We start from the raw sequence: 27,359 nt of genomic DNA, 5'->3' as shown, positions 1-27,359 counted from the left end.
GTGATGCTCAGGTATTTAGGGCCCCGGTACTCAAGTGGGAGATTCCAATGGAGTTCCTGGCTCTTGGCTTTGGCCTGCATCAGCCGCAGCTGGTGCAGACATTTGGGGAGTGAACCAATGGGTGAGAGTTCTCTTTGTCTGTCTCTCTGCCTCTCAAATATAAAATGATTTCAAAAGAAAATAGAGTCCATTCTTTTTCAAAAAGACTCTCCTGAGGATTTTTCTGATTTAACTTTGATTTTATCTCTACTGGCTTCCCAGTGTTTAAAAGATGAACATAAACAATGTTTAAACACAGGAAGGAGCCACTTAGGACTGTTCCAAAGACAGTAAAGCCAATAATAATAATAATAATAATAACAACAAGGAGAGAGATGGCTTGGAGGCGGACAGAGAACACTGAAGCAATACACTGAAGAGGAAAGCCAGCAGTTCAGACTATTCTGTGTGACCTCTCCCAAGACCAGGTCCGCCTCTGAGAGCACAGAGAAGGAGCTGCAAGGAGAACCCGGAGCTGCCCCAGTGCTGGGCTCGGCGAACACCTGCCTGTGAGTGTGGCTCTAAGTCTCCGCCAATTTGGATTCACAGCACAAAGAGGACTCAGCTAGAAGAGTGTTAGCAAGCACAGGCACTAGGAACAAATGCTTGAGGAAAGCAATTTTAAAAGTTAGTTAATTAATTAATTTGAAAGGCAGAGGGAAAGACAGACAAGACACATGAAAATCTCCATCTGCTGGTTCACTCCTCAAATGCCCACAAGCAGCTTGGGCTAGGGCCAGGCCTAAAATGCTAGCCAGGAGCTCAATTCAGGTCTCCCACAGGGGTGGCAGGGACTCAAGTACTTGAGCCATCACCACTGCCTCCCAGGTCTGCATTAGCAGGAAGCTGGGACTGGAAGCAGAGCCGGGACTCAAACCAAGGCACTTCAAAATGGGAAGTGGATGTCCCAAACGGTGTCATAGCTGGACCAAATGCCTGCCCTAAAAGCAATTTCTTACTTTCCGCACAGAACAATTAACTTTCTATCATCAGTGATGATGCAGGAAAACTTAAATGCATCCTCCAAATGGTGGACACCTCAGCTGTCGTTTATTTTGGGCTGTAGAATACCTTCTGGCAGTCTGATTCCTAGAGTGAAGTCTCGATTAGGCTAATAAGACTAAATTCGGATTTTGCAATTGGAAGTCCCACGCCTTGAGAACACATCAGGGAAGCCTGCTGAGGCCAGGTGGAAGGATGGCCTGGCTGGGGATGAGGTCAAAGTCATCTTGGTCCTCTTTGTATTTACCGAGGGAGGATATGATTTCCATACTGAAACTGGGAGCTGACCATTGAGAATCCCCCGAGTTGTTTCACTTTCAGATGCCCCTGCCGTTTGCTCCCCAAATGCAGTGAGAGACACGAAAAAATGGATGGTGCATGGCAGTGGAAAGATGTCAGCCAGTACCAGTCCCCAGGAGAGAAAGTGGCCGACCCATTACAACTGAAATCCAGTCCAGCACAAATACCTACTGCGGAAGACGGCGAAGCAGACAGGGGTATCTTAATGCAACTGCGAGGAAGAGGCTATACAATACAAGGATCAGTTAATAAAGAAAAAAAAAGATTTTAAAGTCCTGTGCCCAAGGGCAGATGCTGGTGCAACAGTTAAGATGTTGCTGGAGACTCCCATATTGGAGTGCCTGGGTCTGATTCTGATTCCAGCTTCCTGCTAACGTGCACCGGGAGAGGCAGCAGGTGACAGTTCAAGCAGGTTGGGTGCTGGCCACGCACACGGGAAACTTGGATGGAGTTCCCGGCTCCTGGCTGCAGCCTAGCTTAGCCAGAGCTGCTGCGGGTATATGGGGACTGAACATGGATGGGAAATCTCTGTCTCCCCTCCCCGTCTCTCTGCTTTTCTAATAAATAAAAGTTCAAAAAAATGTAATTAAGATTTTCCTTAAAAGACCCCATGCCTATATATAAAACTATATTTGGCTGAATAAGGAGGCGGGGCTGGAGTTTATTACTAGTGTTGGGGTTGGGTGGCTTTACAGTTGTCATTTTATGCCGCTAATGGGCACTAGTGCTTCTGGCTGGATTTTAGCATTGAGGTGCCTGAACAGACCATTTTAAACCACAAACACACTGCATGCCCTTGCGTGGCTCTCCTACCTGTGTCCATCTCCTCCACATTGCTGAGGAAGTCCTCTGGAGTGGTGGGGACGCTGTAGCAACCTAACCCCAGGCCGCTGTCGGTGCTCTGCTCCCTCGAGTGGTACGGCCCTCTGCAGGGCAGAAGATGGAGAAGTTGAGATGCAAGCCCACCACATCACTTTGCAAATGAAAACACAGTCACGAAAGTTCTAAACTAGTGTCTTCCATCACTCCGCCCAGCTTTCCAGGCAATGAAAGGAAGCAGACTTGTGCCTCCCTTTAACTTTGAAATATGTGCCTCAATGTCATTAAAATTAATACATGGGAAGCAAATAAAACTGGTAATTCACTGGGGTCCGTGCTGCGGTGCAGCAGGTAAAGCTGCTGATATTCCATATGAGTACCAGTTCTAGTGCCGGCTGCTCCACTCCTGATCCAGCTCCCTGCTAATGTGCCTGGGAAAGCAGCAGAAGATGGCCCCAAGTGCTTGGGGGCCTGCACCCATGTGGGAGCCCCAGAATAAGCTCCCGGCTCCTGTTTTCAGCCTGGGCCAGTCCTGACTGTTGTGGCCATATAGGGAGTGAATCAATGTATGGAAGATCTCTGTCTCTTCCTCTCTCTTTGTCTCTGTAACTGCGCCTTTCAAATCAATAAATAAATCTTGAACAACAACAACAACAACAACAAAAATACTGATAATTCACAGTAAATTGGCACTGATTTCATTTTCACCTCAAAATAACGTGGACACAGAGTATGACACAATTTACAGAAATGTGGTTTGTTTGTGTTTTGTTTTGTTTTCAAAAAAAAAAAACAGAAAATAGTACTGACTCAATATGGGTACACATACTAGGGAGCAGAAAGAAGTACAGCCTTGGCTGTTGGGGGTTGAACCAGTGGATGAAAGATCTCTATCTCTGTCTCTGTCTCTCTCTCTCTCGCTGCCTTTCAAATAAAATGCAAATAAATAAATAAAAACTTTAAAGTAAATGTGATAGACACATCATCTTCTGAATAGCAACTCTACTTGGAGTGGAAGAAGGCAAAAAAATGAGATTTCAGTAGTGGCAGAGATGGGTTCAAATATTAATTGTAATATGTTGTTTACAGGGCCGGCGCCGTGGCTCACTTGGTTAATCCTCCACTTGCGGCGCTGGCATCCCATATGGGCGCCGGGTTCTAGTCCCGGTTGCTCCTCTTCCAGTCTGGCTCTCTGCTGTGGCCCAGGAGGGCAGTGGAGGATGGCCCAAGTGCTTGGGCACCTGAACCTGCATGGGAGACCATGAGGAAGCAGCTGGCTCCTGGCTTTGGATTGGCGCAGCAACAGCCGTGGCAGCCATTTGGGGAGTGAGCCAACGGAAGGAAGACCTTTCTCTCTCTCTCTCACTGTCTATAACTCTACCTGTCAAATAATAAATAAATAAATAAATAAGATCAGGTGGAAATGTAGCAATCTGGGTAGTGGGTATGTGAGTAGTTCTGTCATTCTTTATACTTTGCTGTATAGTTATTACTTCAAAGTCAACAACTTAAAGCCCCACTCCTTCATTATTTTGGTTACTGTTTTTCTTTTCTCTCTCTGATAACACTCAAGATTATATTTGTTTGTTTGCCAAAAGTCTCTGCAAAGGCAGAAAAGACAGGAAATAGAGTATTATTTGAGTTTGAAAGGGTACAATTAAAGTTGACTACGTCTACTCATGAAGATATTTCTGCTAAATAATCTTTTCCTTCTGCTGTTGTTTCATTTTTAAAAATCATTGTTTTAATCAATTTTGAATGGTAAAATAATTTTAGGCTCGCATAGAAGACGCAAGAAAAGTAGAATGAGTTTCCCTGTACCCTTCCCCCAGCTTCCCCAATAATCTTTTACATCACCACAGAACAGTCACCCAAACCAGGACACGGCCATTGTATTGCACCTCAACTACAGACCTTACTCATATTTCATCAGAAACATGACTTCTTGCTTTGTTCTCAATTTACCATAGCACAAGCGTTTATCTCCTTGTTGATGCCACCAGATTCTTAGAATTACTAGACAGCACCATCTTGTTTAAATTCTAAGTTCATTTTTGTTTTCAGACTGCTGACTAGAAGTTAACTCCATGTCACACCATCAATTTTTGAATGAGATTTTAAAGAAGGTGAATACTTCCCCCACTTTCCTTTGGTCCTGCCAGCTCTGCCCACTCATCCCTCTGTCCTCAGCCCCACCCTCTGGCTCCGCACCTGTTCCAGTGTAAACAGAGACCACATATTTAAAACAGCAAAAGTCAGTGGCCCCCAAACACCAACTCACCCATTGAGGAAAGGATCTGAGCTATTATTCGTGACGGATCTCATGTCTGGAGTCATGGCGGGTGGGTTGACTGCAGCCTGGACCGCGGCCAGAGTGTCAGCTTCCATGGGCAGCTGTCTGCAGAGAGCAGCCTCCTACACAGGGCGACAGACAGAGGGAGAGGCAAGAGTTACTCACTGGCACAAAATTTGGAGCAAACTTCTCATGAAATCTTTTCACTCAATACATAAAGCATTTTATATGTACTGCCAGCCAAGTCAAAATCATCAGGAAATCATTAGAGCAGAAAGTCTTACAGACATAAGTCGCTTTTTCACATTCACAAAGTGAAGGGGATGTTCAGCTTCTGGTCACTTACTTTGCAATTGTCCAACCATGCAATTGTTTAAAAGGCCAAATCAAACAATGACCTCTCAAGGAACTTTTCAGAGACTAGGGTATTTTTATCTCAGCTTCTGAGACCAAACCAGATTCCTCTGAATTAGCAGGTACATTCCAGTCTTTGCCAATTACAAGCCAGTGAAGCGGTGAGATTACAAAATTTAGGTTCTATATGAAAGTATATCTAGCTTTATGACAATAGGCAGGAGAAAAAAATAACTAGTTAAAAAGTTGGTTTAGGAGCCGGTGCTGTGACGCAGTAGGTTAGGCCTCCATCTGTGGCGCCAGCATCCCATATGGGTACCAGTTCAAGTTCCAGCTGCTCCACTTCCAATCCAGCTCCCTGCTGATGGCCTGGGAAAGCAGCAAAGGATGGCCCAAGTGCTTGGGCCTTCCCACGTGGGAGACCCAGAGGAAGGTCCTGGCTCTTAGCTCCTGGCTTTGGATCAGGCCAGCTCCAGTCACTGTGGCCATCTGGGGAGTGAACCAGTGGTTGGAAGACCTCTCTGCCGTTCCCTCTCTGTGTCTGTAACTCTGCCTCTCAAATAAATAAACCTTTAAGAAAAAAAGTTGGTTAAAAAAAAAGTCAGTGGAGGTACCGGTAGGTAGTAGGCATAGCAGTTAAGACTTTGGCTAGGAGTTCTGTGTCCCATTGGGAGTCCCTAGGTTTGAAACGCAGCTCCAGCTCCTAACTTCAGCTCCCTACTGATGCTAACCCTGGGAAGCAGCAATCATAGCTCAAGTAACTGAACTTCTGCCACCCACATGGGAAACCTGGATTCAGTTCTGGGTTCCCAGTTTTGGTCCTGGCTAGGAAGCCATGGCAAGCATTTGGGGAGTGGACCAGCAGATGGGGGCACAAACACAGCCACCCAGGTCTCTGTCTTTCTCTCTGCCTCTCAAACAGATACATTTTTTTTAAAAGTCAGTCAACATGTTAACCAAAAATATTTAAAATAAAAAAAGTCAATCCGGTTTTTCTATTTGACAATTTTGTTAACTAAAATGGTTGACGGTTGAGAAAACCATGCAGAACCAATCTAAATCCCATGGAGTTTGGATATTAGTAGCAAAACATATAAAAGCAAGCATTATTTTTTTGAAGTTAACATTACTTCACCAAGGAGAGTAGACCCAAAGGTTACAAATCTGTTGACTGCATTTACTTTTGGTAAGAAGTCTCTCCCACTTTGACAAACACGAACACACCTCAAATTCCCTTCAGTCTCCAAAACACTTTTGTATGTTTATCCTCACAGGCCCTTTCCCCATGTGTGCCAAGGGGTTTTCCTCTTTCCACGCTGAAGTCTACTGGTCTCACCATCCCTCAAACCCCAAAACCACAGATACCAGGGCAAACGGAACATTAGGTCACCTAGGGTAAGGTGTCTCTGTGAGATCTCTTCTCTGAACACGGAGAGTACCTGCTATCTAGACAACTCGCAGTGAAGTCATCAGCTATAAAAACTTCAGGTTACCAGAGTTCACGGTGCTGCTACTCGGAGTTGTGGGAACAGGACTCTTACAACCCATGAGAGAACTGATTGATAATTAGCCTACAATGAAACTAGGACTGTGATTCACTGAGTTTGAAATAATCAGACTGCTTCACACATTTTATCCAGTAACACATAAAAAGCAAACCAAAAAATGAAGATTTTTTTTTACAAGATGATTTTAGTCCATCATTCAAAATCCTGGAAGCACCCTCAGAACACATCTAGAAAAACTGAATTATTTTTGATAGTTTTTACATGACAAACAGTGTGCATTAGAAACCTTACTGTCCAATCCAAGCATCCCTAAATGACTTGTATAGAGAAGAACAAAAGGAATTGAACTTGGTACAAGGAACCTGCATGGAGCACATGAGCCCCAATCCCCCATTTACTCAGACCCCAAAGCACAGTTTGAAAACATCCAGTCAGTGGTGTAATTTCTGGTTCCTTATAAATCATAAATGAAAAGATCCTTTGGCTAATAATCTTCATTGTCAAAAAAATACGATGGTGCATTTCTTTATACCTAACAAAATTTTACTGCTATATGTTTTAAGAGTACACTGAATTTGTGATAGCCAAGGTCAGAATTTAAATACAGTAAGAATAATTTCTGGAATTCATGGAGCTTAAAAAATATATACATTATTTATTATCTGTAACAACAGGCAATGTGAACATTTTGCTTATAAAAAATCAGAAACTAGATGTAAAGCATATAGCTCTAAATTCTCTTTTTAAAAATTTTTTATCTATCTGGGAGGCAGGCAAACAGAGATCCTATCCACTGATTCACTCTCCAAATGCCCACATGGCAGGGGCTGGGCCAGCCGTGAACCAGGAACCAGGAACTCAATCCAGATTTCCCATGTGGGTGGGCCACCACCTCTGTCTCCTGGTGCCTACATTAGCAGGAAGCTGGTGCAGGGGAATCAGACACAGGTACTCTGCCTCTAGGATGCGGCATCTTAATCCATGCCTTGACCACCACGCTAAACCCCTGTCCCCAACCTTTATTCTTCAATTAAACTACTTCAAATATTCTACATAGAGACAGCATAAAAATAATGCTGTGAGTGCTAAATATATACATACATGTCAAGACACTATCAGTAATACTCAAAGCTGAAAGGGTCTACACGATGTTGGGGAAAGCACTTCACTGTGCAGTTTCACATTTGTTCTCTCTGTTAGATGAAAGAGATCTGAAATCAACTCCAAGTCAGCGGAGAGGAAACGCTACATTCTGTCTGCAGGGGGCTCACAGGATCACTTTCTAACTCCAGATGACTAAAACCTAGGGAGAACACAGGGAGGGCGCTGAACGTGCCTGAATCTGCCTTGTGTCCCTGAACGTGCCTGAATCTGCCTTGTGTCCCACCAGGATGGATCCTCCCCGTGGCCGCCAGAGCCCTGCCTGCCAGCCAGCCCTGCCCACCGCCCCTCCCTTTCTCTCTTCCCATCAACAGGTCTCCTTGCTGCGCCTCCCACTTCCAGCACCAACTGCTGGAACCGCTCCCTCTGCCTGGAACTCACTCTCCAGACCTCCCCTGGGTTCACTCCCTCACTCGATGCCTGTTGCCCACAAATCTCTCTCCTGAGACATTCCTTCCTGACCTTTGTTGAAAACAGCCTCGGGCCTGCCATTCTCTCCCTCTGATCCTAAATGCAACTCCCTGCTAATGAGTCCCCAGGGAGCAGCAGATGACAGCTCAAGGACTTGGGTGCTTGACACCCACACAGGATACCAGATTGAGTTCCCGGCTCCTGGTTTCAACTTGGCCCCATCTAGGTGGTTGCAGACATTCAGAAAGTGAACCAACAAATAGAAGATATCTCTCTCTCTCTCTCTCTCTCTCTCTCTCTCTCTCTCTCTTTCTCTCCTTCTCTCCTCTCTATCTATCCCTAAAATAAATATAATAATATAATAAATATATTAATTAAATGGAGTGTGGGAAGCAGGTTCATTTCACTTAATTATATTTTATAATACAATCATCCTATGCTTAGTACTTTAAAAATTCCAGCCGTTTTTGGAACATTTCCCTATGTCTGATCATGAATTGAAAGAGAAAAACAAAAACAATACAAAATCCAAGGAGTAGAAACAAAAGGTCTAACCTCACCAAGAAGTCCCCAGCCGCACACGGGAGGGTTGGGTTTTGTTGTTATTGTTTGAAGACTAAATTTAGATATAAAATTAAAGCCCAGACCCAGAATGATCACGACAGCCCCATGACATCCAATGCCCTTGCACTGGCACAAATAAAAGGCAAACACCCATCTTTACCTAGACCAAGAAGCAGCAGTCAAAAAAAAACAGTAAGGGCACTAAAGCAGGCTAAGCAAAGACAAAGACAAAAAACGGGCCCTGGGCTAAGTAAGCTCAAGTGGAGCCAGAGGGGCGACAGCTGGGCGAGGCACACGGAGGCCATGACTCAGGCCTCCGACTCTGAGAATGGGCAGTGCAGGGCCCAGACCTCAGCTCCTCTGGTGCAGGCAGGAGAATCAGTGCTAAGCTGCAGGCACAGCTGAGCCTCCTGCTTCGTCTCTCCTCTCCCATCCTTGCTCCAGTGAAGCATCTACTGACAGATGCTTCCAGTGTCCCCGCCATGTCCACCCACCCTATTCTGTGGAGCAAACCTTCAGTTTGCCAGACTCTCAGGACCTGGGGTGTCTGCCTTGAGCTTACCCAGCCTTCCAGTTCCTGTTACACCACCTCATCCAGGATGCCTGCCCTGAACACCACAACCACACCACGTCACTCCCTCCCACCTTCCCAGCCCTAAACTCCTAACTGAACATGTCCAGCTGGTGTCTGAAACTCCGTCTGGTCCCAAAGCAGGATCTCGTACTAAGTTCAAGCTTTCTCTTTATGCCATCACTACCACCCAACCATGCTCAAAATCTGAGTCAACTACATCTCCCTCAGCCCCCAAAATCATTCATTCATTTGCACCTGCATTTAAAATACTACTGAGCCTACCACGTTCCAGGTACTGTCCTTAGCAGTAGCTATTCGGCAGTTGACAAGGCAGACAGCGCGCTGACCTCATGGAGGATTCTAGTAGCGGCATCAGACCTTCACAAATAATGGAGTCAAAGATCCATCTCCCAGGCATCTCCATGCATCAAGACTCCTTTCCATCTGAGTGGCAGGCAGCACATCACTGCTTCTTGAGATATTCCCACTCATCTCCCTACCTCCAGCCAACACAGCTGTGCAAGGCTGCTCCCAGTCTCTGTCCAACGTTGTACTGAAGTCTTTTCAAAGAGCGCGCAAAGCACAGCAGTCAAGATGGGCAGGGGACAGGGGGCCAACAGCCTAGGACGAAGTGGGGGACTATTTCCCCAGCGCAGAGGACTCCAGGGGCACAGCATGGACTCTCACATGAGCAAAGGAAGAGGTCGTCTATCCCAGATTCGAGGCAGACAGGAAGGTCTTTCCGGTTTGTAGTCAGTTCAGTGGGGGAACTGGCTGCCTCTCACTCGTCTGGGATATCGGCCACTGGAGGTCTCAAGCAGTAGTTAAGGTTGCAATGCTGCTGGATATGTCCAGGGCAGGAGATGAACTGTCTTTGGAATCAGAAAGACAGGAGTTCAAATCCCAGTTCAGTATTTATATAGCTGTGGCATTCTGGGCTACAGTCTTAAGCTTCCTTGATAATTTGTTCATCTGGGAAAAAGATGGCTTGTAAGCGCTATCTTTTAAAGATTAGAAAGCTCGTAAAGAACACGGCACAGCGAAGCTGTCTAGAGAATGAGCTACTCATAATGTTCAACACATTGGGAGGTAGAGGCGTCACATACTTGCACATTCTATTTCATTCCATTCCCATGACAACTCCACTGTCTCCATTTTCCAGATGAAGAAAGTAAGGACCAGAGAGACAGAGCAACTTCCCCATGATCCCTCAGCTAATCGGTGGTGCTGGGGGAGCCAGGATCTAAATCCAGGCCGTCTGGCCCGTGTGTCTGCTCCCATAACCACCACAATCAGTGCGGCAGAAAGAAGACAGCCAGGGAGGTTGACGCTGGCAGGCCTCACGTTCGCAGCCCTTTCACCTACTTTCAGGCTGCAAGGCTTGGGCAACTGACTCCGTTTCTCTGGCCTGCTTCCCCAGCTCTAAAATGGAAACAGCACACTGTTTCCCGCAGGCCGTGCAGAGGGAGTTGGAGGAAGCGGCCTGGTTAACTGTCCTGCTCGGCGTGGAAGCACACTGCCCGGACGCAGTCTATTGTACTTCTCAACGGACATGGGTGGAGCCGGCGCCCTGGGACCTCCCCGTGCAACACGCACGGTCATAAATGCCGATTTTACAGGCCGGCCTCAGGAGGATCTGCAAAGGCACCACCCCAACCCTTCCTCGCTCCCCAGCTTTCTGTTTTCTCTCTGTCCAAGCTGGGGATGGAAAGACCATTGCCAAATAAGGCCTGGAGGATCTCCACGAGTCTGTGGTCGTCTGTGTGGCTCAAAAAAGAGAACGCCTTCTCCTAGGGGCTGGGGCTCTGGCCGGTGTGTAAGCAGGACAGGGTGGCGCATGTGACAGACAAACGCTGATTGTGGGCGAAGGTGTCTCTGGAAGCAGTCCCTAGACCTCCCTTCCTCCCAGTTCCCCCCGGGGCCTGCAGCTGGCCTGAGGAAGAAACCAACAGAGGAGGTGAGAGAGGCAGCGGCAGCAGTGGAGCCTGCCGCAGCCCGGCTGGCCTTGGCTGAGGGAGCCCCTCTGGTTGCCAGCAGGCCCCTGCCCTCCCCGGGAAGGACTTCAAAGGGAGGCACATGACAATCGCCTCTTCAGGGGTGCCGGTGCAGCGCGTGTGGCCAGGGAGTGGACAAAAATGGGAGGCTGGATTGTTTTCATTACAAAGGGTGGAGTGAGCAGAAACAGAAGAAAAGGAAAAAATAAAGACAATGCTTCCAAATCCTAACGCTGCAAGAGTTATTCTGGTGCAGCATAGTGGCTGCACTCGCTCTCTCTCTCTCTCTCTCTCTCTCTCAAATCCCCAAGGAACTTCAGAGGCTGAACACAGAATGATCTACCTTGGGGCCAGCGCTGTGGCATAGCAGGTAAAGCTGCCATCTGCAGTGCAGACATCCCATATGGGCGCAGGTTCGAGGCCTGGCTGCTCCACTTCTGATCCAGTTCTCTGCTATTGCCTGGGAAAGCAGTAGAAGATGGCCCAAGTCCTTGGGTCCCTGCACCCAAGTGGGAGACCCAGAGGAAGCTCCTGGCTCTTGGCTTTGGATCAGCTCAGTTGCAGCCATTGTGGCCAAATGGGGAGTGAACCAGCGGATCGAAGACCTCCCTCTCTCTCTCTCTCTCTCTCTCTCTGCCTCTCCTTCTCTCTGTGTATAACTCTGACTTTCAAATAAATAAATAAATCTTAAAAAAAAAAAAAAAAAGAATGATCTACCATCTCTACAGAAGGAAAACCTTCCCCCACACACATCTCTTTCACTCTGAGCCAAGGGATTCTAGAAATTCAGGGTCCTATTTCAGGGAGCCTCTCTCTCCTGATTACCTCCTCACACACACTCAGCTGCCAGCCTCTCGCTGTAAAAGAGCAGTCAAAACTCGGATACTCTGGGGAGGATACGAGGTGAGGCCATAGCTAATACCCACCGCCTGTCTGCTGCTCTTTTCACTCCTGGTGTATTTAACAATGTTGTGCTGCATACACTCTGTCTCTGTTTTACAATCACATTAAGAACACATGATAATGTAGATACACTCTTATATAAATACTGCCAGGTGCAGGCATTGTTGCACAGCGGCTTGCTCGGGGAGCCCACACCCTGTATCAGAGTGCCTGGGCCCAAGACCAGGTCTGTTTCCGCTCCCACTTCCTGTCAGTGCAAAGCCTGGGAGGCAGCAGGTGATGGCTCAAGTATGTGAGTCCCTGCAACCCACATGGGCGAACCAGATGGAGTTCTAGGCTCCCAGCTTTGGCCTGACCCCGTCACGGTTGTTGTGGCCATTTGGGGAGTGACCCAGCAGATGGAAGATCTCTCTCTCTCTCTCTCTCTCTCTCTCTCTCTGCCTTCCAAATAAAAACAAATAAATAAAACTTAAAAAGTACTAAGTGAATTTTGAAATGGAATATTTCTCCCTACTTAAGTGATCTTGTTAACAACAGAAATAAGCTGTATTTCACTGATGGATCTCCACTTTAAAACTAGTTCAATTCATAACATTTTTCAAAGGGGTGTTTTTATTTTACTATCTATTTATATTTTTAAATTGACAAAATTGTACGCATTTATCACATGCAATATGTTGTTTCAAAAAAAAAAAAGAGAGAGAGAGAGAGACCCTGTACAAAGACGTGGCCCAGTACCAGTCCTCAACAACAAGGGACCATCAGGACACTGCCAAGTGGATGACTTCTGGGGCCATCTTTGCGGTACAGTCAGCTGAGCTGCCACCTGCAACACAGGAATCCCATATCAAGAGCACCAGTTCCAGTCCTGGCTGCTCTGCTTCTGATCCAGCTCTCTGTTAATGTGCCTAGGAAGGCAGAAGATGGCCCGAGTGCTTGAGCCTCCGCCACCCATGCAGGACACCTGATGGGGCTCTGGACTCCAGGCTGTTGTGGTCTTTTGGGGAGTGAACCAACAAATGGAAGATTTCACTCTTTTTCTCTCTTTTTATTCTGCCACTGAAATAAGTAAATATTCCAGGGGAAAAAAAGAACAAAGTGGAGGATGAGTGAAGTTAGAATGGAAGATACGGGCCAGGGTTGTCTGGGTTACTGCTGTACATACAGTGCCTGGAACATCTGTTGAACAAATGAATGAAAGAATGGACTGAAATGGCCACACTGCTACCGAAGGACTTACAGATTCACTAACCACTGGCTGACCCGGCCTCTGACACCCAAGGCCGGGAAGTGTTTTTGTGGTTTTTTGTTTTTTGTTTTTGTTTTTGTTTTTGTTTTTGTTTTTTTGTTTTTTTTGACAGGCAGAGTGGACAGTGAGAGAGAGAGACAGAGAGAAAGGTCTTCCTTTTCTGTTGGTTCACCCCCAAGTGGCCACTGCAGCCCGCGCGCTGCAGCTGGCACACCGCGCTGATCCGAAGTCAGGAGCCAGGTGCCTCTCCTGGTCTCCCATGTGGGTGCAGGGCCCAAGGACTTGGGCCATCCTCCACTGCACTCCCGGGCCACAGCAGAGAGCTGGCCTGGAAGAGGGGCAACCGGGACAGAATCCGGCGCCCCAATTGGGGCTAGAACCCGGTGTGCCGGCACCGCAGGCGGAGGATTAGCCTAGTGAGCCGGCAATGCCCCGGGAAGGGCTTTTCTAAAAGCTAAATTTAAGACCCATGTTCTGAAGGGAAGACCAGGGAACAGCCACCATGTGGGCTTCATGAGGCAACACTTCTTATCCCTGCAGAGAGCTGATCCCCCCATGACACTTCCCCAGACAAGTGCCCCTCACAGTCGGTGCAGCTCAGCAAACCCCAGGGATCTACCCCGGGGAATCATGAGGAGAATCCTGCGGCCTCCTTCCAGTGGCCTCTCTGTTGCCCCGGCAACCAGAGGCCAGGCTGAGTCAGCGTTTTTGTCTGACAGGCTGCAGTCCCTGGCCCCCAGGCCCAGCTGAGGGAAGGCTGGGAAATGATGACGGTTTCCCAATAACGCGGGCTCAAGAAGGGGCTAGGGAGAGCCAAGGCTTCACCACTTTAGTCTTCCAGGCCCTGGAGGCCGACATGAAGTTCTTAAGGTTAAAATCTTCCAGGCAGCAGGCTCCAGCTCCAAAGCTTTATATTCAAATATACATAATATTTACATGACACAATAAGACACATGAAAGAAATCCTCTCTTCTGACAGACCCACCCATGTGTTTTCATGTCAAGGAAAGCTCTTTGAGATGTATAAACAGAAATCGAGAAGTCTGTTTCCCAATGTCTTACCAGTGACTAACATTTTCCATTTTATTTGGTAAAGTTGCAAACATGACTTTTAGGATACTGAGCAAACACTGTGCTGAAAAAGAACTTAGTAATTTATATTTTTAAACATTAAACAACTCTTTTCTACTAAAAAACTTCAAAGGAACAAAATTCTAATTTCCTTTTTAAAAATTAAGATACCAGGAAGTAAAAAGAGATGCTTTCTTTGCTAAGATGCCACTTCTGAGGCCCCTACTGTGGCATACCAGGTTAAGCCACTGCCTGCAGTGCTTGGCATCCCATATGGGAACTGGTTCGAGTCCTGGCTGCTCCCCTAATGATCCAGCTCCCTGTTAATTTGCCTAGGAAAATAGCAGAAGATGGCCCAAGTGATTGAGTCCCTGCCAACCACGTGGGCGACTCGGATGGTGTTCCACATTAGGGAGTGAACCAGTAGATGGATGGAATCTCTCTCTCTCTCTCTCTCTCTCTCTCTGTAACTCTGCCTTTTAAGTAAAAACTAAATCTTTAAGGATTAAAAAAAACTTTCTTCTGAGTAGAACAAGAAGCTGCCTCTTAGCCCTTTAAGAAATTTAGTAAGAATAAAACTGTATCACGGAAAATGGACCAAGTCTTCCATGAAAATCGCTTTATGATGTCAGTGACATATGACCCACTTTCCTAACCAGGCTGTGTACTGCAGACCGGGCAGGGCATCCCTCCACTCGGAGCACCTGCCATTCTGAGATGATTCACTGGTGATAAGAAAAAGTAGCTCAATTCTGATGCTAAAGTAGAGTGACCATGGTTGAGGAAATGCTCCCACTTCAGAAGATTCCTAGTCAGCAGAGCCAACAAAGTTCTTTTTAGGTAGCTGTTCAAGACCTTGTTGGCCCGAGATCACTGAAAAGAAATAAAAGCATAGCTATTCGGCATGGTGGCTAAGACACTGGTGTGTCCACACCCCATAATGGGGTGCCTGGGTTCAAAGCCTGACTCTGTTCCTGATTCCAGCTTCCTACTGATTTGCACCCTGGGAGGCAGCAGGTGATGGACCAAGTAGTTGGGTCCCTGCCAACCATGTGAGAGGCTTGAATTGAGTTCTATGCTCCTGGCTTCTGCTTGGCCCAGCTCTGGCTGCAGCAGGCATTTGAGTAGTAAACTAAGGGATAGTAGATCTCTGTCTGTCTGTCCATCTCTCTTTCTCATTACCTTTCCAATAAATAATATGACTTTTAAAAAATCAAGGAAATAAAGGAGCACTTAATACTTGTTTCAGAGAACTGTTCTCCAGTGTGTCTGGTCTCAGTTCAAGTAATGAAAGTCAAAGATGGTAGCCATTGGGACCTCACAAAGTAGAGAATGGTTTTAATCCCCTACTCTGGCCACATATTTGGATTAGATGTCATTTTTAAAAACATTTATTTATTTATTTATTTAAAGTCAGAGCTACAGAGAGAGAGGGAGACAGAGAAAGAACAAGTGAGCTCTTTCATCCACTAGTTCACTCTCCAGATGGCCACAATGGCCAGGACTGGGCCGAGCCAAAGCCTGGAGCAGGAGCTTTATCCAGGTCTCCAACATGGGTGACAAGAGCTTGGACCATCTTCCACTACTTTTCCCAGCCACGTTCTTAGGGACCCGGATCAGAAATGCTGCAGCTGGGACAGGAACCGACACCCAGATGGGATGCGCCAGCCTCAGATGTCATTATTTTGCATCCTCTACTAGAAAATAAGTTATCTGAGGCAGCCACGTCCCACGTATCTTGCTATTGTTTTCTACCACATTCATTGAATGAATGAATGATGAGATAAAGGAAGGAAGGAATGAAAAAAAGGTTTACAACTGGAAATAATGGAGGTTCACTTCAGATTTGCAATTTGTTAATATCCTGCCAATTTCAGTGCCAATGAGCTAACACACAATGCTCTCACATTGTAAACTGACATCAGATTGTGAGATAAGGACTGAGAAAATTTTTTCTCCACTGTACACTGTCAAACTATGTGGGCTGAGGAGTAATAGCAGCAGCAGAAGGAAGAAGAGAAAGGAAACTGAACACTTGTGTAACCTATGATTTATAAGGACCTTCCTCATTTAACATTTCATTTAAGAATAGTAAAAATAGGGGCTAGTGTTGTGGTGCAGCAGATTAAGCTACCGGCTGCAACATGGGCATCCCGTATGGGCACCAGTTCTAAACCAGCTCCCTACTAATGGCCTGGAAAATCAGCAGAAGATGGCCCAAGTACCTGGGCCCCTGCCACCCAAGTAGAGGACCCAAATGAAGATCCTGGCTCCTGGTTTTGGCCTGGCCAAGCTCAAGCCATTGTAGCCATTTGGGGAGTGAACCAGCAGATGGAAGATCTCTCTCTTCCTGTAATTCTGCCTTTCAAATAAAGGTAAATAAATCTTTAAAAAATAAAATAATAATAAAAACATACAGAGCAAGGATGGCTTCCTATGAATTAGGGATAAATTCAAGTAATTATTAGATTTTGCTAAGCTCCCTTTCTGCTAGAGACAGAACACTGCATGGGGCTTCTCTCTGGGAAACTCTCCTTGGCTAGAACTACAGGTAGGTGGAGATCCACCTGCAGAGCAAGGGTCCTGAGCAGACAGACCGTACAGTTAGGACTTCCTGCAAGGAAGAGGAGAGTCTGGGTCATCACAAACTTTCCAACTAGCAAGGGATATTCAGGCAGCTGTTGGCTACCCAGGACATGAGAGTGGGACAGAGTGGAAAAATGCAAGCCCACAGGTGAGCTTCCTGTCTCAGCAGGACCACTGCTTCCCTCATCCCTACAACTCCTACAGATGCTGGGAGGCAGTTAAACAGATAAGCCACAGATCACTCCTGCTTCCCATCCCTTTCCCTGCCCCTACTCTGGCTGAGGAACCAACAGAAGCAGAAAATCGCCAAGAGAAAGAAGTCAAGACCCCTACTAAGCGGACACATATAATCCACAAAATCAGGCATTCTGGCAGGTGCTCTAAGAGATTGCAACATCATTTATTACATGAGGGGACTTCAAAATAGTTGTGGAAATGGAATAAAATATGTTTATTTTGGTGCAAAAATATGTGGAAATTCATGCATACACAGGGTCTTCAACAAACTCACCAATATAAACTTATCTTTTAATTCCATTTTTCCACAAACTTTTTGCAGTGTCCATGAATGGCCTTAAATAATATCTTTGGCTCTGAAGAGCAAGCTGCTTCTGGATTGGGAAAAAACTTTCCACTATTAGAAAGTTAACTTAGAACTTTTTGTCCTGTACAGTCCCTTCCTCCTAACTACACACACACACACACACACACACAAATGAACTGTGGGAGCCTCTGAGCACATCCACACAGCCTTTTCCCCTGCTGCCCTCCATGGTGGAACTCCTCACTATGATGCACCAAAATGCTCCAAGCTCCACAGCCTCCAGGATTAGCATGTAAGGAACTGCGTCCGCATTCCTGTAACATGAACCATCAACACTGCATGAGGGTTCAAAGGCACCTACAGCTGGAGTAAGGGAAACAATTCGGGGATCTTCTCCCCACCCCTTTTCAGAAATACTTTCCGTGGGAAAGAAGGAGGTGGAGCAAGAGAAAGACTAAGAAGCAGAAACAGAAGTAAGTCCCCCTTTGCAGAAGAGTCACCATGCTTTATTAAAAAACAAAGCCCTCATTTGGCTCATTTAAATATAAAACCAAGAGAGAACTCATAAATGCTGCTCCAATACTATTTAGTTCACTGTCTATGAAAACAAAGAAAATTTATTCTAAATGGAATCATTATCCAAAGACAGAAAACAATCATACAATTATTTCCTGCCAGAAACACAATATCGTATGTCTACAAACAAGATAAACCACTGTTTCCCTAATACAACAAAGAAAGTTCAAACATAAATCTTCAGGGTAAAAGGCTCAACCGTGCTTACCTTATAAAGCTGTATTCAGCTGAAAAACAAAGCATGATTTATATTCATTTCCTTTATTTTCAAAGGCTATGCCTAAGAAATTGTTTTAATTTTCCATGTATTTTAACTACACCCAACATGAGTACTTTATATTCTAGACTTTATTCGATGAAAAATACATTATTCATTGATGGATAAGAAATACATTATTCATTTATAGAAGTCGAAGTCTATTTTTGGAAGTATCAGATAAAACCAAAAAAAAAAAAGTATTTAACCTAACACACACCCCTCCCCGCTCCAATAAAACTTTCTGGAACGGTTAAAACTAATTTCCCAAAAGGAGCAGAAGGAAGCTACCCATATATCTTGCTTCATGTGAGTCATAAAGCAAAGTCTGAAGAATTGCACCAATAAACTAAACTTTTCTTCCCAAAACGTAGCCAGAAAAATGTCCGAGGTCTGTAAACACGAGCTATGTTAGTTTAGCGACACAGAAGGAAAAATTGCATTCTTCCATAGAGCAGACCACCGAAGCAGGGAGAAAACTGTGGGTTCCTTTAGGGATCCTCTTGTATTCATTCTTGTACAGCACTGAGCCTGCTCCACGGGGACCACACAGCAGTGGTTCTGTTGACTGAATGAATGAGTGACCGGGGCCAGGCGGCTTTGCAGAGCATGCTAACAGAGCTCATATACCGACCATTTTCCTTCCTATTCTCCCTTCAATTTTCCCGCTTTTTCCTGCTAATGACCAATTGCTGCAGATTCTTTGTTATTTGTTCTGTGGCACACCCCTTCCACGACCTCCTATAATCTGGGGGTGTCCTATGACTGCTTTCTTTTTTTTTTTTTTAAGGATTTTATTTATTTTATTTGAGAGGCAGAGTTACAGACAGTGAGAGGGAAAGACAGAGAGAAAGGTCTTCCTTCCGTTGGTTCACTCCCCAAATGGCCGCAATGGGCCTGAGCTGTACTGATCCGAAGCCAGGAGCCAGGAGCTTCTTCCAGTCTTCCACACGGGTGCAGGCGCCCAAGGACCTGGACCATCTTCTACTACTTTCCTGACCATCCCAGAGTGGATGGGAGGCAGCGGTGGCAGTGGTGGCAGAAGCCGCAGCAGTCGTCCTCCCAATAGTTCTTTTTTTCCGTTCTCTTTCTGCAGTTCTGGGCACCTCTACCTGCCCCAGGGTGGACCCCAGCACTCTCTGGCGTGCTCCTGTGTCACTCTAGCCAACCTTTTGTGGTTCCATCGCCTGACTGTCCCCTCTATTCATGAATTTCTCTCTGCGCGACCCGGCACACCTTGCTGCTGTACCGCCATTTCTCCATGACTGCTTTCACCAGAACATAGCAAAAGTGACTCCATGACACTTTTCAGAGCCACTTCCTGTCCCTCAAAACACTGTCTCTTGGACACCCAAGCTGCCATGTAGTAGGTCCCACAACTCTGAGGTAGCCATGCTGTAGGTGGCATGTGTAGATACTCTAGGCTTTAGTCCCAGCTAAGCCCCACCGTCCAACAATCCTCACCATTGGTGCCACACACTTCAGTAGGCCATCCTGGACCCTGCAGACCAGCCCGCCCCCAGCTGAAATCACTAAGTGACCTTGGTCATCACCACACAGAGCAGAATAGCTCAGCTGAGCCTCTTCCAAAGGCCTAACCCACAAAACTGCAGTACAATGAAATGACTATCATTTTCAGCCACTAAATGCTGGAATACCTTGTTACACCACTATAGATCACTGGAACATTCTCTCTACTTTCTCCTTTACCTCCTTCTTATGAGAAGCAGTGGGAGCCAAAAGCAGCCACACTTCTTCAGCCAGCCTTTCTGTTCGCAGAAGTTGGGCACTGAAGACCATGCAGGCGGACAACGGGAGGCAACTGACCCTAACATCAAGACGTAGAGTCAGGCTCTAGATGGCAAATGCACTCACCCAGGCAGCAGAGAGTAGCTACCCATCCTTGGCACCCGAGGCCCCAGAGCCTCCACCAGGCGCCACAGAAGGCCGTACCTGCCTCATGAGCTCCTCCTGGCGCATCCGAATCCTCTCTCTTTCCATCTGGATCCTCTGAAGCTGCAGTTTCTGCTGTTGCTGCTGCTGCTGCTGCTGCTGCTGCTGCTGCTGCTGCTGCTGCTGAGTGGTGAGCACGCTGGGCATGCTCATGAGCCCCGCCGGTGGGTTCTGAGGAGGGCGGCTCTGCTGGCTCAGGGTACTGGGGGTCATCTGCTGCTGGTGCTGGTGATTCATCACTACAGGAGGGAAAAACAGACAGGAGGTTACCCACCAGGGCCTGCGGGACCTTATCAGAAAGAGACCATCAGAATGCTCTGTGCTTCACAGTACACATTCCCAAGATTCCTTCCAAAGATCTTTCCTGTTAATCATTACTGTCTAAGTAATTATTACCTTCATTCAATTCATGGAGGGTCAGGAAGCGGCCCCACTCCTGACTCATCTAGTAAGCTTTTGGGTTCTACGAAAAATCTTCTTTCACACCTTCCCTGCGGGTGGAGCCCATTTTAAGCCTCACACAGAACACACTGGCAAAAAAGCAAATTCCACGAGGGTTAACAAGAATTATGAGCTAATTCCACCGAGTCATCTTGGTGGGGGTGTGTGCACTTTCTCAGACAACCTACACACATGTGTATGGCACAGCTGAGGAGAGGACACGCTCATCAGCACGTGCTGGGTCCACAAGCCATTGCTGGGGTGGACAGGTGAACTGCCAAGCAACATATCCATCACAGCACCCAGGTCAGGAACCCACACCTGGGTAGGACTCGTTAATGCCTGGGCTGCAAAGGGAACCCCAAAGAAGGCTGAGCTTCTGCAAAGGGAAAAATCAGTGAGAAAAAAAGTACATAGAAATGCTAAGCATGTTAGTGACTGGATAAAGATGCTAGAAGTGTTCTCAACTTTTAAAGTTTCCTCTATTTATCAGCATTTACCAACATGTGAAACTTCGGCATATACAACTTTACTTTAGAAAAAAGTGGGAGCTGGCGCTGTGGCGCAGCAGGATAAAACCCTGGCCTGCAGCGCTGGCATCCCATCTGGGTTCCTGTTTGAATCCTGGCGGCTCCACTTCCAATCCAGCTCTCTGCTATTGCCTGGGATAGCAGCAGAAGATGGCCCCAAGTCCTTGGGCCCCTGCACCCATGTGGGAGACCTGAAAGAAGCTCCAGGCTCCTGGCTTCGGAACAGCTCAGCTCAGACTATTGCAGCAATTTTGGGAGTGAATCAGTGGATGGAAGACCTCTCTCTCTCTCTGCCTCTCTCTGTAACTCTGTCCTTCAAATAAATAAAGTCTTTTAAAAAAAGAGTCTGAACTCTAATAATGCTATAATTGGAACTGCCACAAAATTATTTATTTTCATTTTTAATGCATTTCTAAAAGTGCTAGTTTTTCTCAAAACAACTGACCATTCAAATTTGCTTCAATTCTGCCTAGGCAATATCATGTAATAACGAAAACAAAATTTTTCCATCTATTTGCTCCTAGGTCAGCGCCAAAGACAGCAAGGTATAATTTTATAACCTCACTTCATTTTCAGGGGTGGGGGGAAGAGAGGACAACCTCAATTTTTGCTATACTTGGTATCACTACCAAAGACAAAAATATTGGGACAGGCACTGTGGCACAGTGGGTTAAGCCACCACTTGGGATACCCACATCCCATGTCGAATCCACTTCCAATCCAGCTTCCTGTTAATGAGCCTGGGAGGCAGCAGATGATGGCCCCAAATATGTGGATTCCAGCCACCCACATGAGAGCCTGCAGATGGAGTTCCCGACTCCTGACTTTGGCCTGGTCTAGCTTCAGCTATTGTACACATTTGGGTAGTGAACCTCTGGACAGAAGATCTCTCTATTTCTCTCCATCTCTCCCTCTCTCTCTGTCACTCTGCCTTTCAACTAAATAAATATATCTTTTTTTTTCCTTTGACAGGTAGAATTTACAGTGAGAGAGAGACGAAGAGAAAGGTCTTCCTTCCGTTGGTTCACTCTCCAAATGGCCGCAACGGCCAGAGCTGTGCCGATCCAAAGCCAGGAGCCAGGAATCTCCTCCTGGTCTCCCATGCCGGTACAGGGGCCCAAGGACTTGGACCATCCTCCACTGCCATCCCAGGCCACAGCAGAGAGCTGGACTGGAAGAGGAGCAACCAGAACTAGAACCCAGCGCCCATATGGGATGCCAGCGCCGAAGGTGGAGGATTAACCTGCTGAGCCACGGCACTGGCCCAATAAATACATCTTTAAACACTGTTTAAATAAAAGATAAAAATATTGACATATTTTAATATAAAAGTTTAAAAGTTAAATATTTTATATCTTCAATTTACTGTGGAAATTATGTGAAAATAATTTCTAAGTAAATTTTCTTAAATGAATTTTAAAGTAGCCCAATCATCTATGTATTAAATGTGTGGCATATTTAGTACATACATGCACACACACACACACACACAAGAGAGGTCTTCAAACAGTGCATTGTATTTCATGAAAAAACTAGGTAAGGATTTTAATTTTTTTTGCACTGAAATATACTTACATGTTGATCCTATTTTTGTACCCTTGTAAACTGTCACCAGTAGCAACACTAAATATTTTCTTTTTCTTTTTTTTTTTTTTTTTTAAGATTTATTTATTTGAAAGCCAGAGTCACAGAAAGAGAGAGGAGAGACAGAGAGAGATCTTCTATCTGCTGGTTCACTCCCCAAATGGTCACAACAGCCAGGGCTGGGCCAGGCCAAAGCCAGGAGCTAGGAGCTTCCTCACATGGACACAGGGGCCCAAGGACTTGGGCCATCCTCCACTGCTTCCCAGGTGCAGCAAAAGGGAGCTAGATCAGAAGTGGGCAGCTGGGACTCCAACAGGCACCCTTACGGCACCTTATGGCACCCAAGGCTGGAGGTGGGGTGGGCCAAAACACATCCACTGAAGTGTCTGGTGAAGCCCCTCACTCTGATCTTTACTGCACTCCCACTGAGTGCCCAACTCTGAGCTTGACACTGGATAAGTAGCTCCTGCCCTCACAGGAAATAACAGGCCTGCATTTTATGGAAAAGGGACATTACCCCACCACTCTGCCAGGGTCAAATTCAAGGTCTCCGACACCAGCACCCTGGCCAGTGGTTCATCTTCAAATGACTACAAGCCAGAACAACTTACAGCAAGGAGATGGGATTAGCAACAGGAAGAATTCAAGTGAGTTCAGATGGATGCACAGCTCAGTGACAGGCTACCTAGGGAAGGTGAGACCATTCACAGTGCACTGTTGAGACAGCTGGATTCCCCTTTGTGAACTGAGCCCAGCACAAAGGACTCTCCCCTCCCGGCACCATCCTTGACACACAGGGGGAGCTCAGTACCCGACCTGATGAGTGGATGAAACCAGATGGACATTTTTACACTCTTAGGGTGAGAACATCCGTTGAGACTGATGCCAAAGTAGCCGCACTGAGTGTTTCACTTCTAGAGTTTATGGGTGCAACATTACAACCTTGACTGGAAGGCCCAGGTGGGATGGCCAGCAATACGCACGCAGGGAGCCACAGGGAAAGCGTGCTCTTAAATACCGACCAAAGGAAGACAAAAAACAGATGTCCAGAAGGTTTAATTCATAAAACCGACTTCCAGCCAGGGAAGGGAGGCACAGATGAAGAAATGGCAAGTATTCAAAGGATGGAAACCCTTTGGAAAAAGCATATTTACTTTTCTGATACAACTTCTGTAGATGCTCAATATCCTCACTATCACACAACTCTGGGGTAGGAAAAAGATGTTTGAAAAGCACAGGCTTTTAATGCATTGAACAATTTTAGCCACAGACTTGGGTCTCATAACTTGCTGACATGAGAGATTCGAGCAGGGCTGTCTTCAGTGTCTTCGGCAGAACGTGCTTGTTCCTGTACAAATAGGGTATCGGGTTCACCCCCAAGCCAGTCCTCTGTTAACTCAACTCCACGCAGCAACCAGACAAGCTCAGCAGATCTTACTAAATCTTTACCTGGGGGAGTTCCCTTGGAGGAAAGCTCTTCCAAAAACACACCCTTCCCAGCCCCTACCAGAGACAGTCACAGGGAGTAGCCTTGAGATGTTGATTTCTTCCACTCAATTTAGATTTGACCATTCAGACTAAACATCCCTGGTTATTAACTGTGGAGTCTGGAAAAGAGCAGAACGTAGACCATGGCTTTGTTTTCAAAATAAAGTCACACCAAGAGAGCAGGTTGTAATCGGACAGTCACCACGGTATTGTTTATAATAGCAAAGACTAAAAATGACTTTAATGTCCACCAAGGGGAGATTATGGTCTGTCCATCCAGAGAAATTCTACATAAGCATTCCAAAGAATGATGGAATTCTATAGGAACTTACAAGGAACAATCTCTAAGAAGCACAGTTCAGAGAGGAAGCAACCCAAGGGACAGAACTGAAAGTAAGAGCATGCTCCCATTTGCAGGGACCAGCAAGGGACACTTAGTGTGCACGCACAGAGAAGCTCTCTGAAAGACACACCTGGAACTGGTAACAGAAGGAACCAAAGCCCAAAGAACCAGGGAACTTCACCAACGTCATGAAAATGGTCATTGTCCTAGAAGCCAGGTGTCCTGACTCAATCCAGGAGTTCACAATTCAGTGCCAACTCTGCTCCCTCCAGCTGTGCAATTTCTAACTGTTTCTAAGTCATGTCTGAGACCAGAGCTCACAAGCAATGGTGGCCAATGTATCCAGAAAGCAAGCATGCTTTTTTCCAAGGGTTCAGAAATGGCCATCCCTTGAATAACTGCCATTCCTTCATCTGCACTATGTTTGAGACCAGCATTGTGGAGCAGCAGGTCAAGTCGCTGCCTGAGATGCCTGCATCCCATGTGAGTGCCAGTTCAAGTCCCGGCTGCTCCACTTCTCATTCAGCTCCCTGCTAATGCACTTGGGAGAGTGGTGAAAGATGGCCCAGTGCTTGGGCCCCTGCACCCATGTGGGAGACCCAGATGGAGTTCCTGGCTCCTGTTTTCAGCCTGGACCAGTCTTGGCTCCTGAGACCATTTGGGGAGTGGGAGTGAACCAGTGGATAAAAGATTTCTCCCGCCTTCTTCCCCCATCTCTGTCTGTAACTCTCTGCCTTTCAAATAAATAAAATAATCCTGGGGGGGGGAGGGGCTGTGTCTGTAGATTCTCAGAGCCCATGGAGACAATGGGACTACAGGAGGCCCCTGGCAGAGAAACAAGGTCCCCAAGAGAGCCTGGGGAGACCAAACCCCTAATTTTGAGACAAACAAAACACTCCTTGGGATAATATTCCAGAACACTTTATGGAGAGAATAACAGTTCAAACACACACACACAAAAGGCAGAGTATCCCAAAATGCAAAATGCAGCATCTGAGGCCAAACCATACGGGCGGACTGCCATGAACGGCCTCAGAAAGGCTAACGACCGCGTCAGACCCAGATCTTTGCCAGTCCCCACAGAAAGGAATAACCCAAACAGAAGATGTCTCCATTGAAGCAGGAATGCATTAAAACTAAGGAAGGCGTCTTTTTCCTTCCAAGAGAGTCGAATTTAAATTTAGATCCCCATTTATCTTTTTCTTTTTCACTGTTCTCATCTCTCCAGATACGTGACCACATGTGATGGTATCCAATCTAAAAGAAAACACTGAGAAAAACAAACGCCCAGCATCTGAGATGCAAACACCCTTCTGATGCAACAACCCAGTCTTTGGAGAAGAGACCATCAACACGGGGATGGGGTCGAAGTGAGGGCTGTGCACTGCAGACAGGGACCCCTGGTTAACGCTGCCCGTGCCAACGAGCACTGCTGTGCCCTCTGAGCTGTGCTAGCAAATGCAATTGATCGCTTCTTCTACAAAGCTCTAAGGGCAAGCTCAGGGCCAGTTAGTTCTAAGCCAGCTGTCAACTTGCTATATAAGAAGTGCAACCATAATAAAGTCACTTTCCCTTATTTTCAAATTTTAACTAACAAAAACCCAACTACCAGTCTCATGAGCTACCCAAGACTAATCTCGTGGACAATAATGTTTGCAGGAGAATGTCAGAGGCCTACCAAGAGGGGAAGACTGCAACAATGGCCTTCACACCTAACTAAGAAGAAAGCGACCACCACCTCCCGGACTGATCACGAAGCCTCCACTGACTGACACCTGGATTTCCCCAATGGTCATCAGAACAAAGCCTGAAAAAAAACTGCCTAAATTTGAATAGACTGGACTCATTATTTTTCCTTGCCTCCCTTGCCATCACCTCTTCTCTCTCTGCAAATCCTCATGGCTGGCTTGTTGGGTAGAGAGGAGCATAGTTTGGATCAAGAGATCTCTCCTTCCCAAAACTGACGGCTCCTGGAAATAAACCCTGCGCTCTGACCAACCATCGGCTGTCCCAGTGGCGAGCAGCAAGGGCCTGCTGATTTGTCCGGAAAAGGGAAAGGCTTCACTCCTGAACGCTCTGCCTTTCACAGCAGCAGGGAGAGGGCGACGGCTCACAAAGTGCTCGGCAGCTTCCCCAAGCCACGAGCTGCAGACCCGGAGGGAGGCCAGGGACTCGAGCCGCCCGGCGCGTCTCCTGGAATGTTTGACAAACGTCTTCTTGGCCTCCGGGAGAGGGTCGGCGGCTTGCCCTTCCGTGCCCTGGCCTTGCCTCCCTCGTTTTTAAAAGTAGGTTTTGGTTACACACACACAGAGACGCCAGGCCAAGTGAAGAAAACAAAACCGTAAGATCAGGCTCAACTACAAAAACCATCTGTGTGGATTATGGAAAAGGCCAACCAGTGTCCCAATAGCCAGAAGTCACACATAAGCCCTGCACAGACACAGAAAGCACTTTATTCCCTTCAAATCCTCCTCCCCGACTCCCATGTGGGTCTGGGAGGCGCCGAGGAGTACCTGTGGCCGTGACACGGTTCTCAGTTCTCGTCTCGTGCTCAGCCTCCTCTCCCCTTTCGAGAGCAGCAGATCTCCTGGCTGAGGTGTCTGCACTCCCGGTACATGGCCTTGAACTTTGAAAAATGTGGTTTTGCCAACATGTCAAAAGCAGCACAACTGCATAGAAGTTTATGGGTGAAGCCTTCCCAAGCCCTCCGTGGCTTTTCTACTGCCTGACCACCTCTGCTCTATCAATAATGGAGAGATTTTCACATTCGTTTTAATAAAAATACAATATCCACGATTCCATAATCATACTAACAA

General features: G+C 46.6%; 1 protein-coding gene across 4 annotated transcripts in view; it reads right to left on the bottom strand.

The window, feature by feature from the left end:
• Window positions 1-27,359, bottom strand: part of WWTR1 (WW domain containing transcription regulator 1) — a 147,163-nt gene that overhangs the window by 6,371 nt on the left and 113,433 nt on the right. For all 4 annotated transcript variants that reach the window (XM_008266319.5, XM_008266317.5, XM_008266316.5 and 1 more), the window contains exons 4-6: window positions 20,158-20,396; window positions 4,442-4,575; window positions 2,155-2,267 (exon numbers count right to left, since the gene is read on the bottom strand). In XM_008266319.5, the coding sequence (XP_008264541.3) occupies window positions 2,155-2,267; window positions 4,442-4,575; window positions 20,158-20,396 (486 nt within the window). The remainder of the gene's footprint in view (window positions 1-2,154; window positions 2,268-4,441; window positions 4,576-20,157; window positions 20,397-27,359) is intronic.

Source organism: Oryctolagus cuniculus, chromosome 4, assembly GCF_051225735.1.
Source record: "Oryctolagus cuniculus isolate XC-2025 breed Fujian yellow rabbit chromosome 4, ASM5122573v1, whole genome shotgun sequence".
In the NCBI taxonomy this organism is placed as follows: domain Eukaryota; kingdom Metazoa; phylum Chordata; class Mammalia; order Lagomorpha; family Leporidae; genus Oryctolagus; species Oryctolagus cuniculus.
The sequence above is the reverse complement of the archived record's forward strand: the minus strand, read 5'-3'. Positions and strand labels throughout refer to the sequence as shown.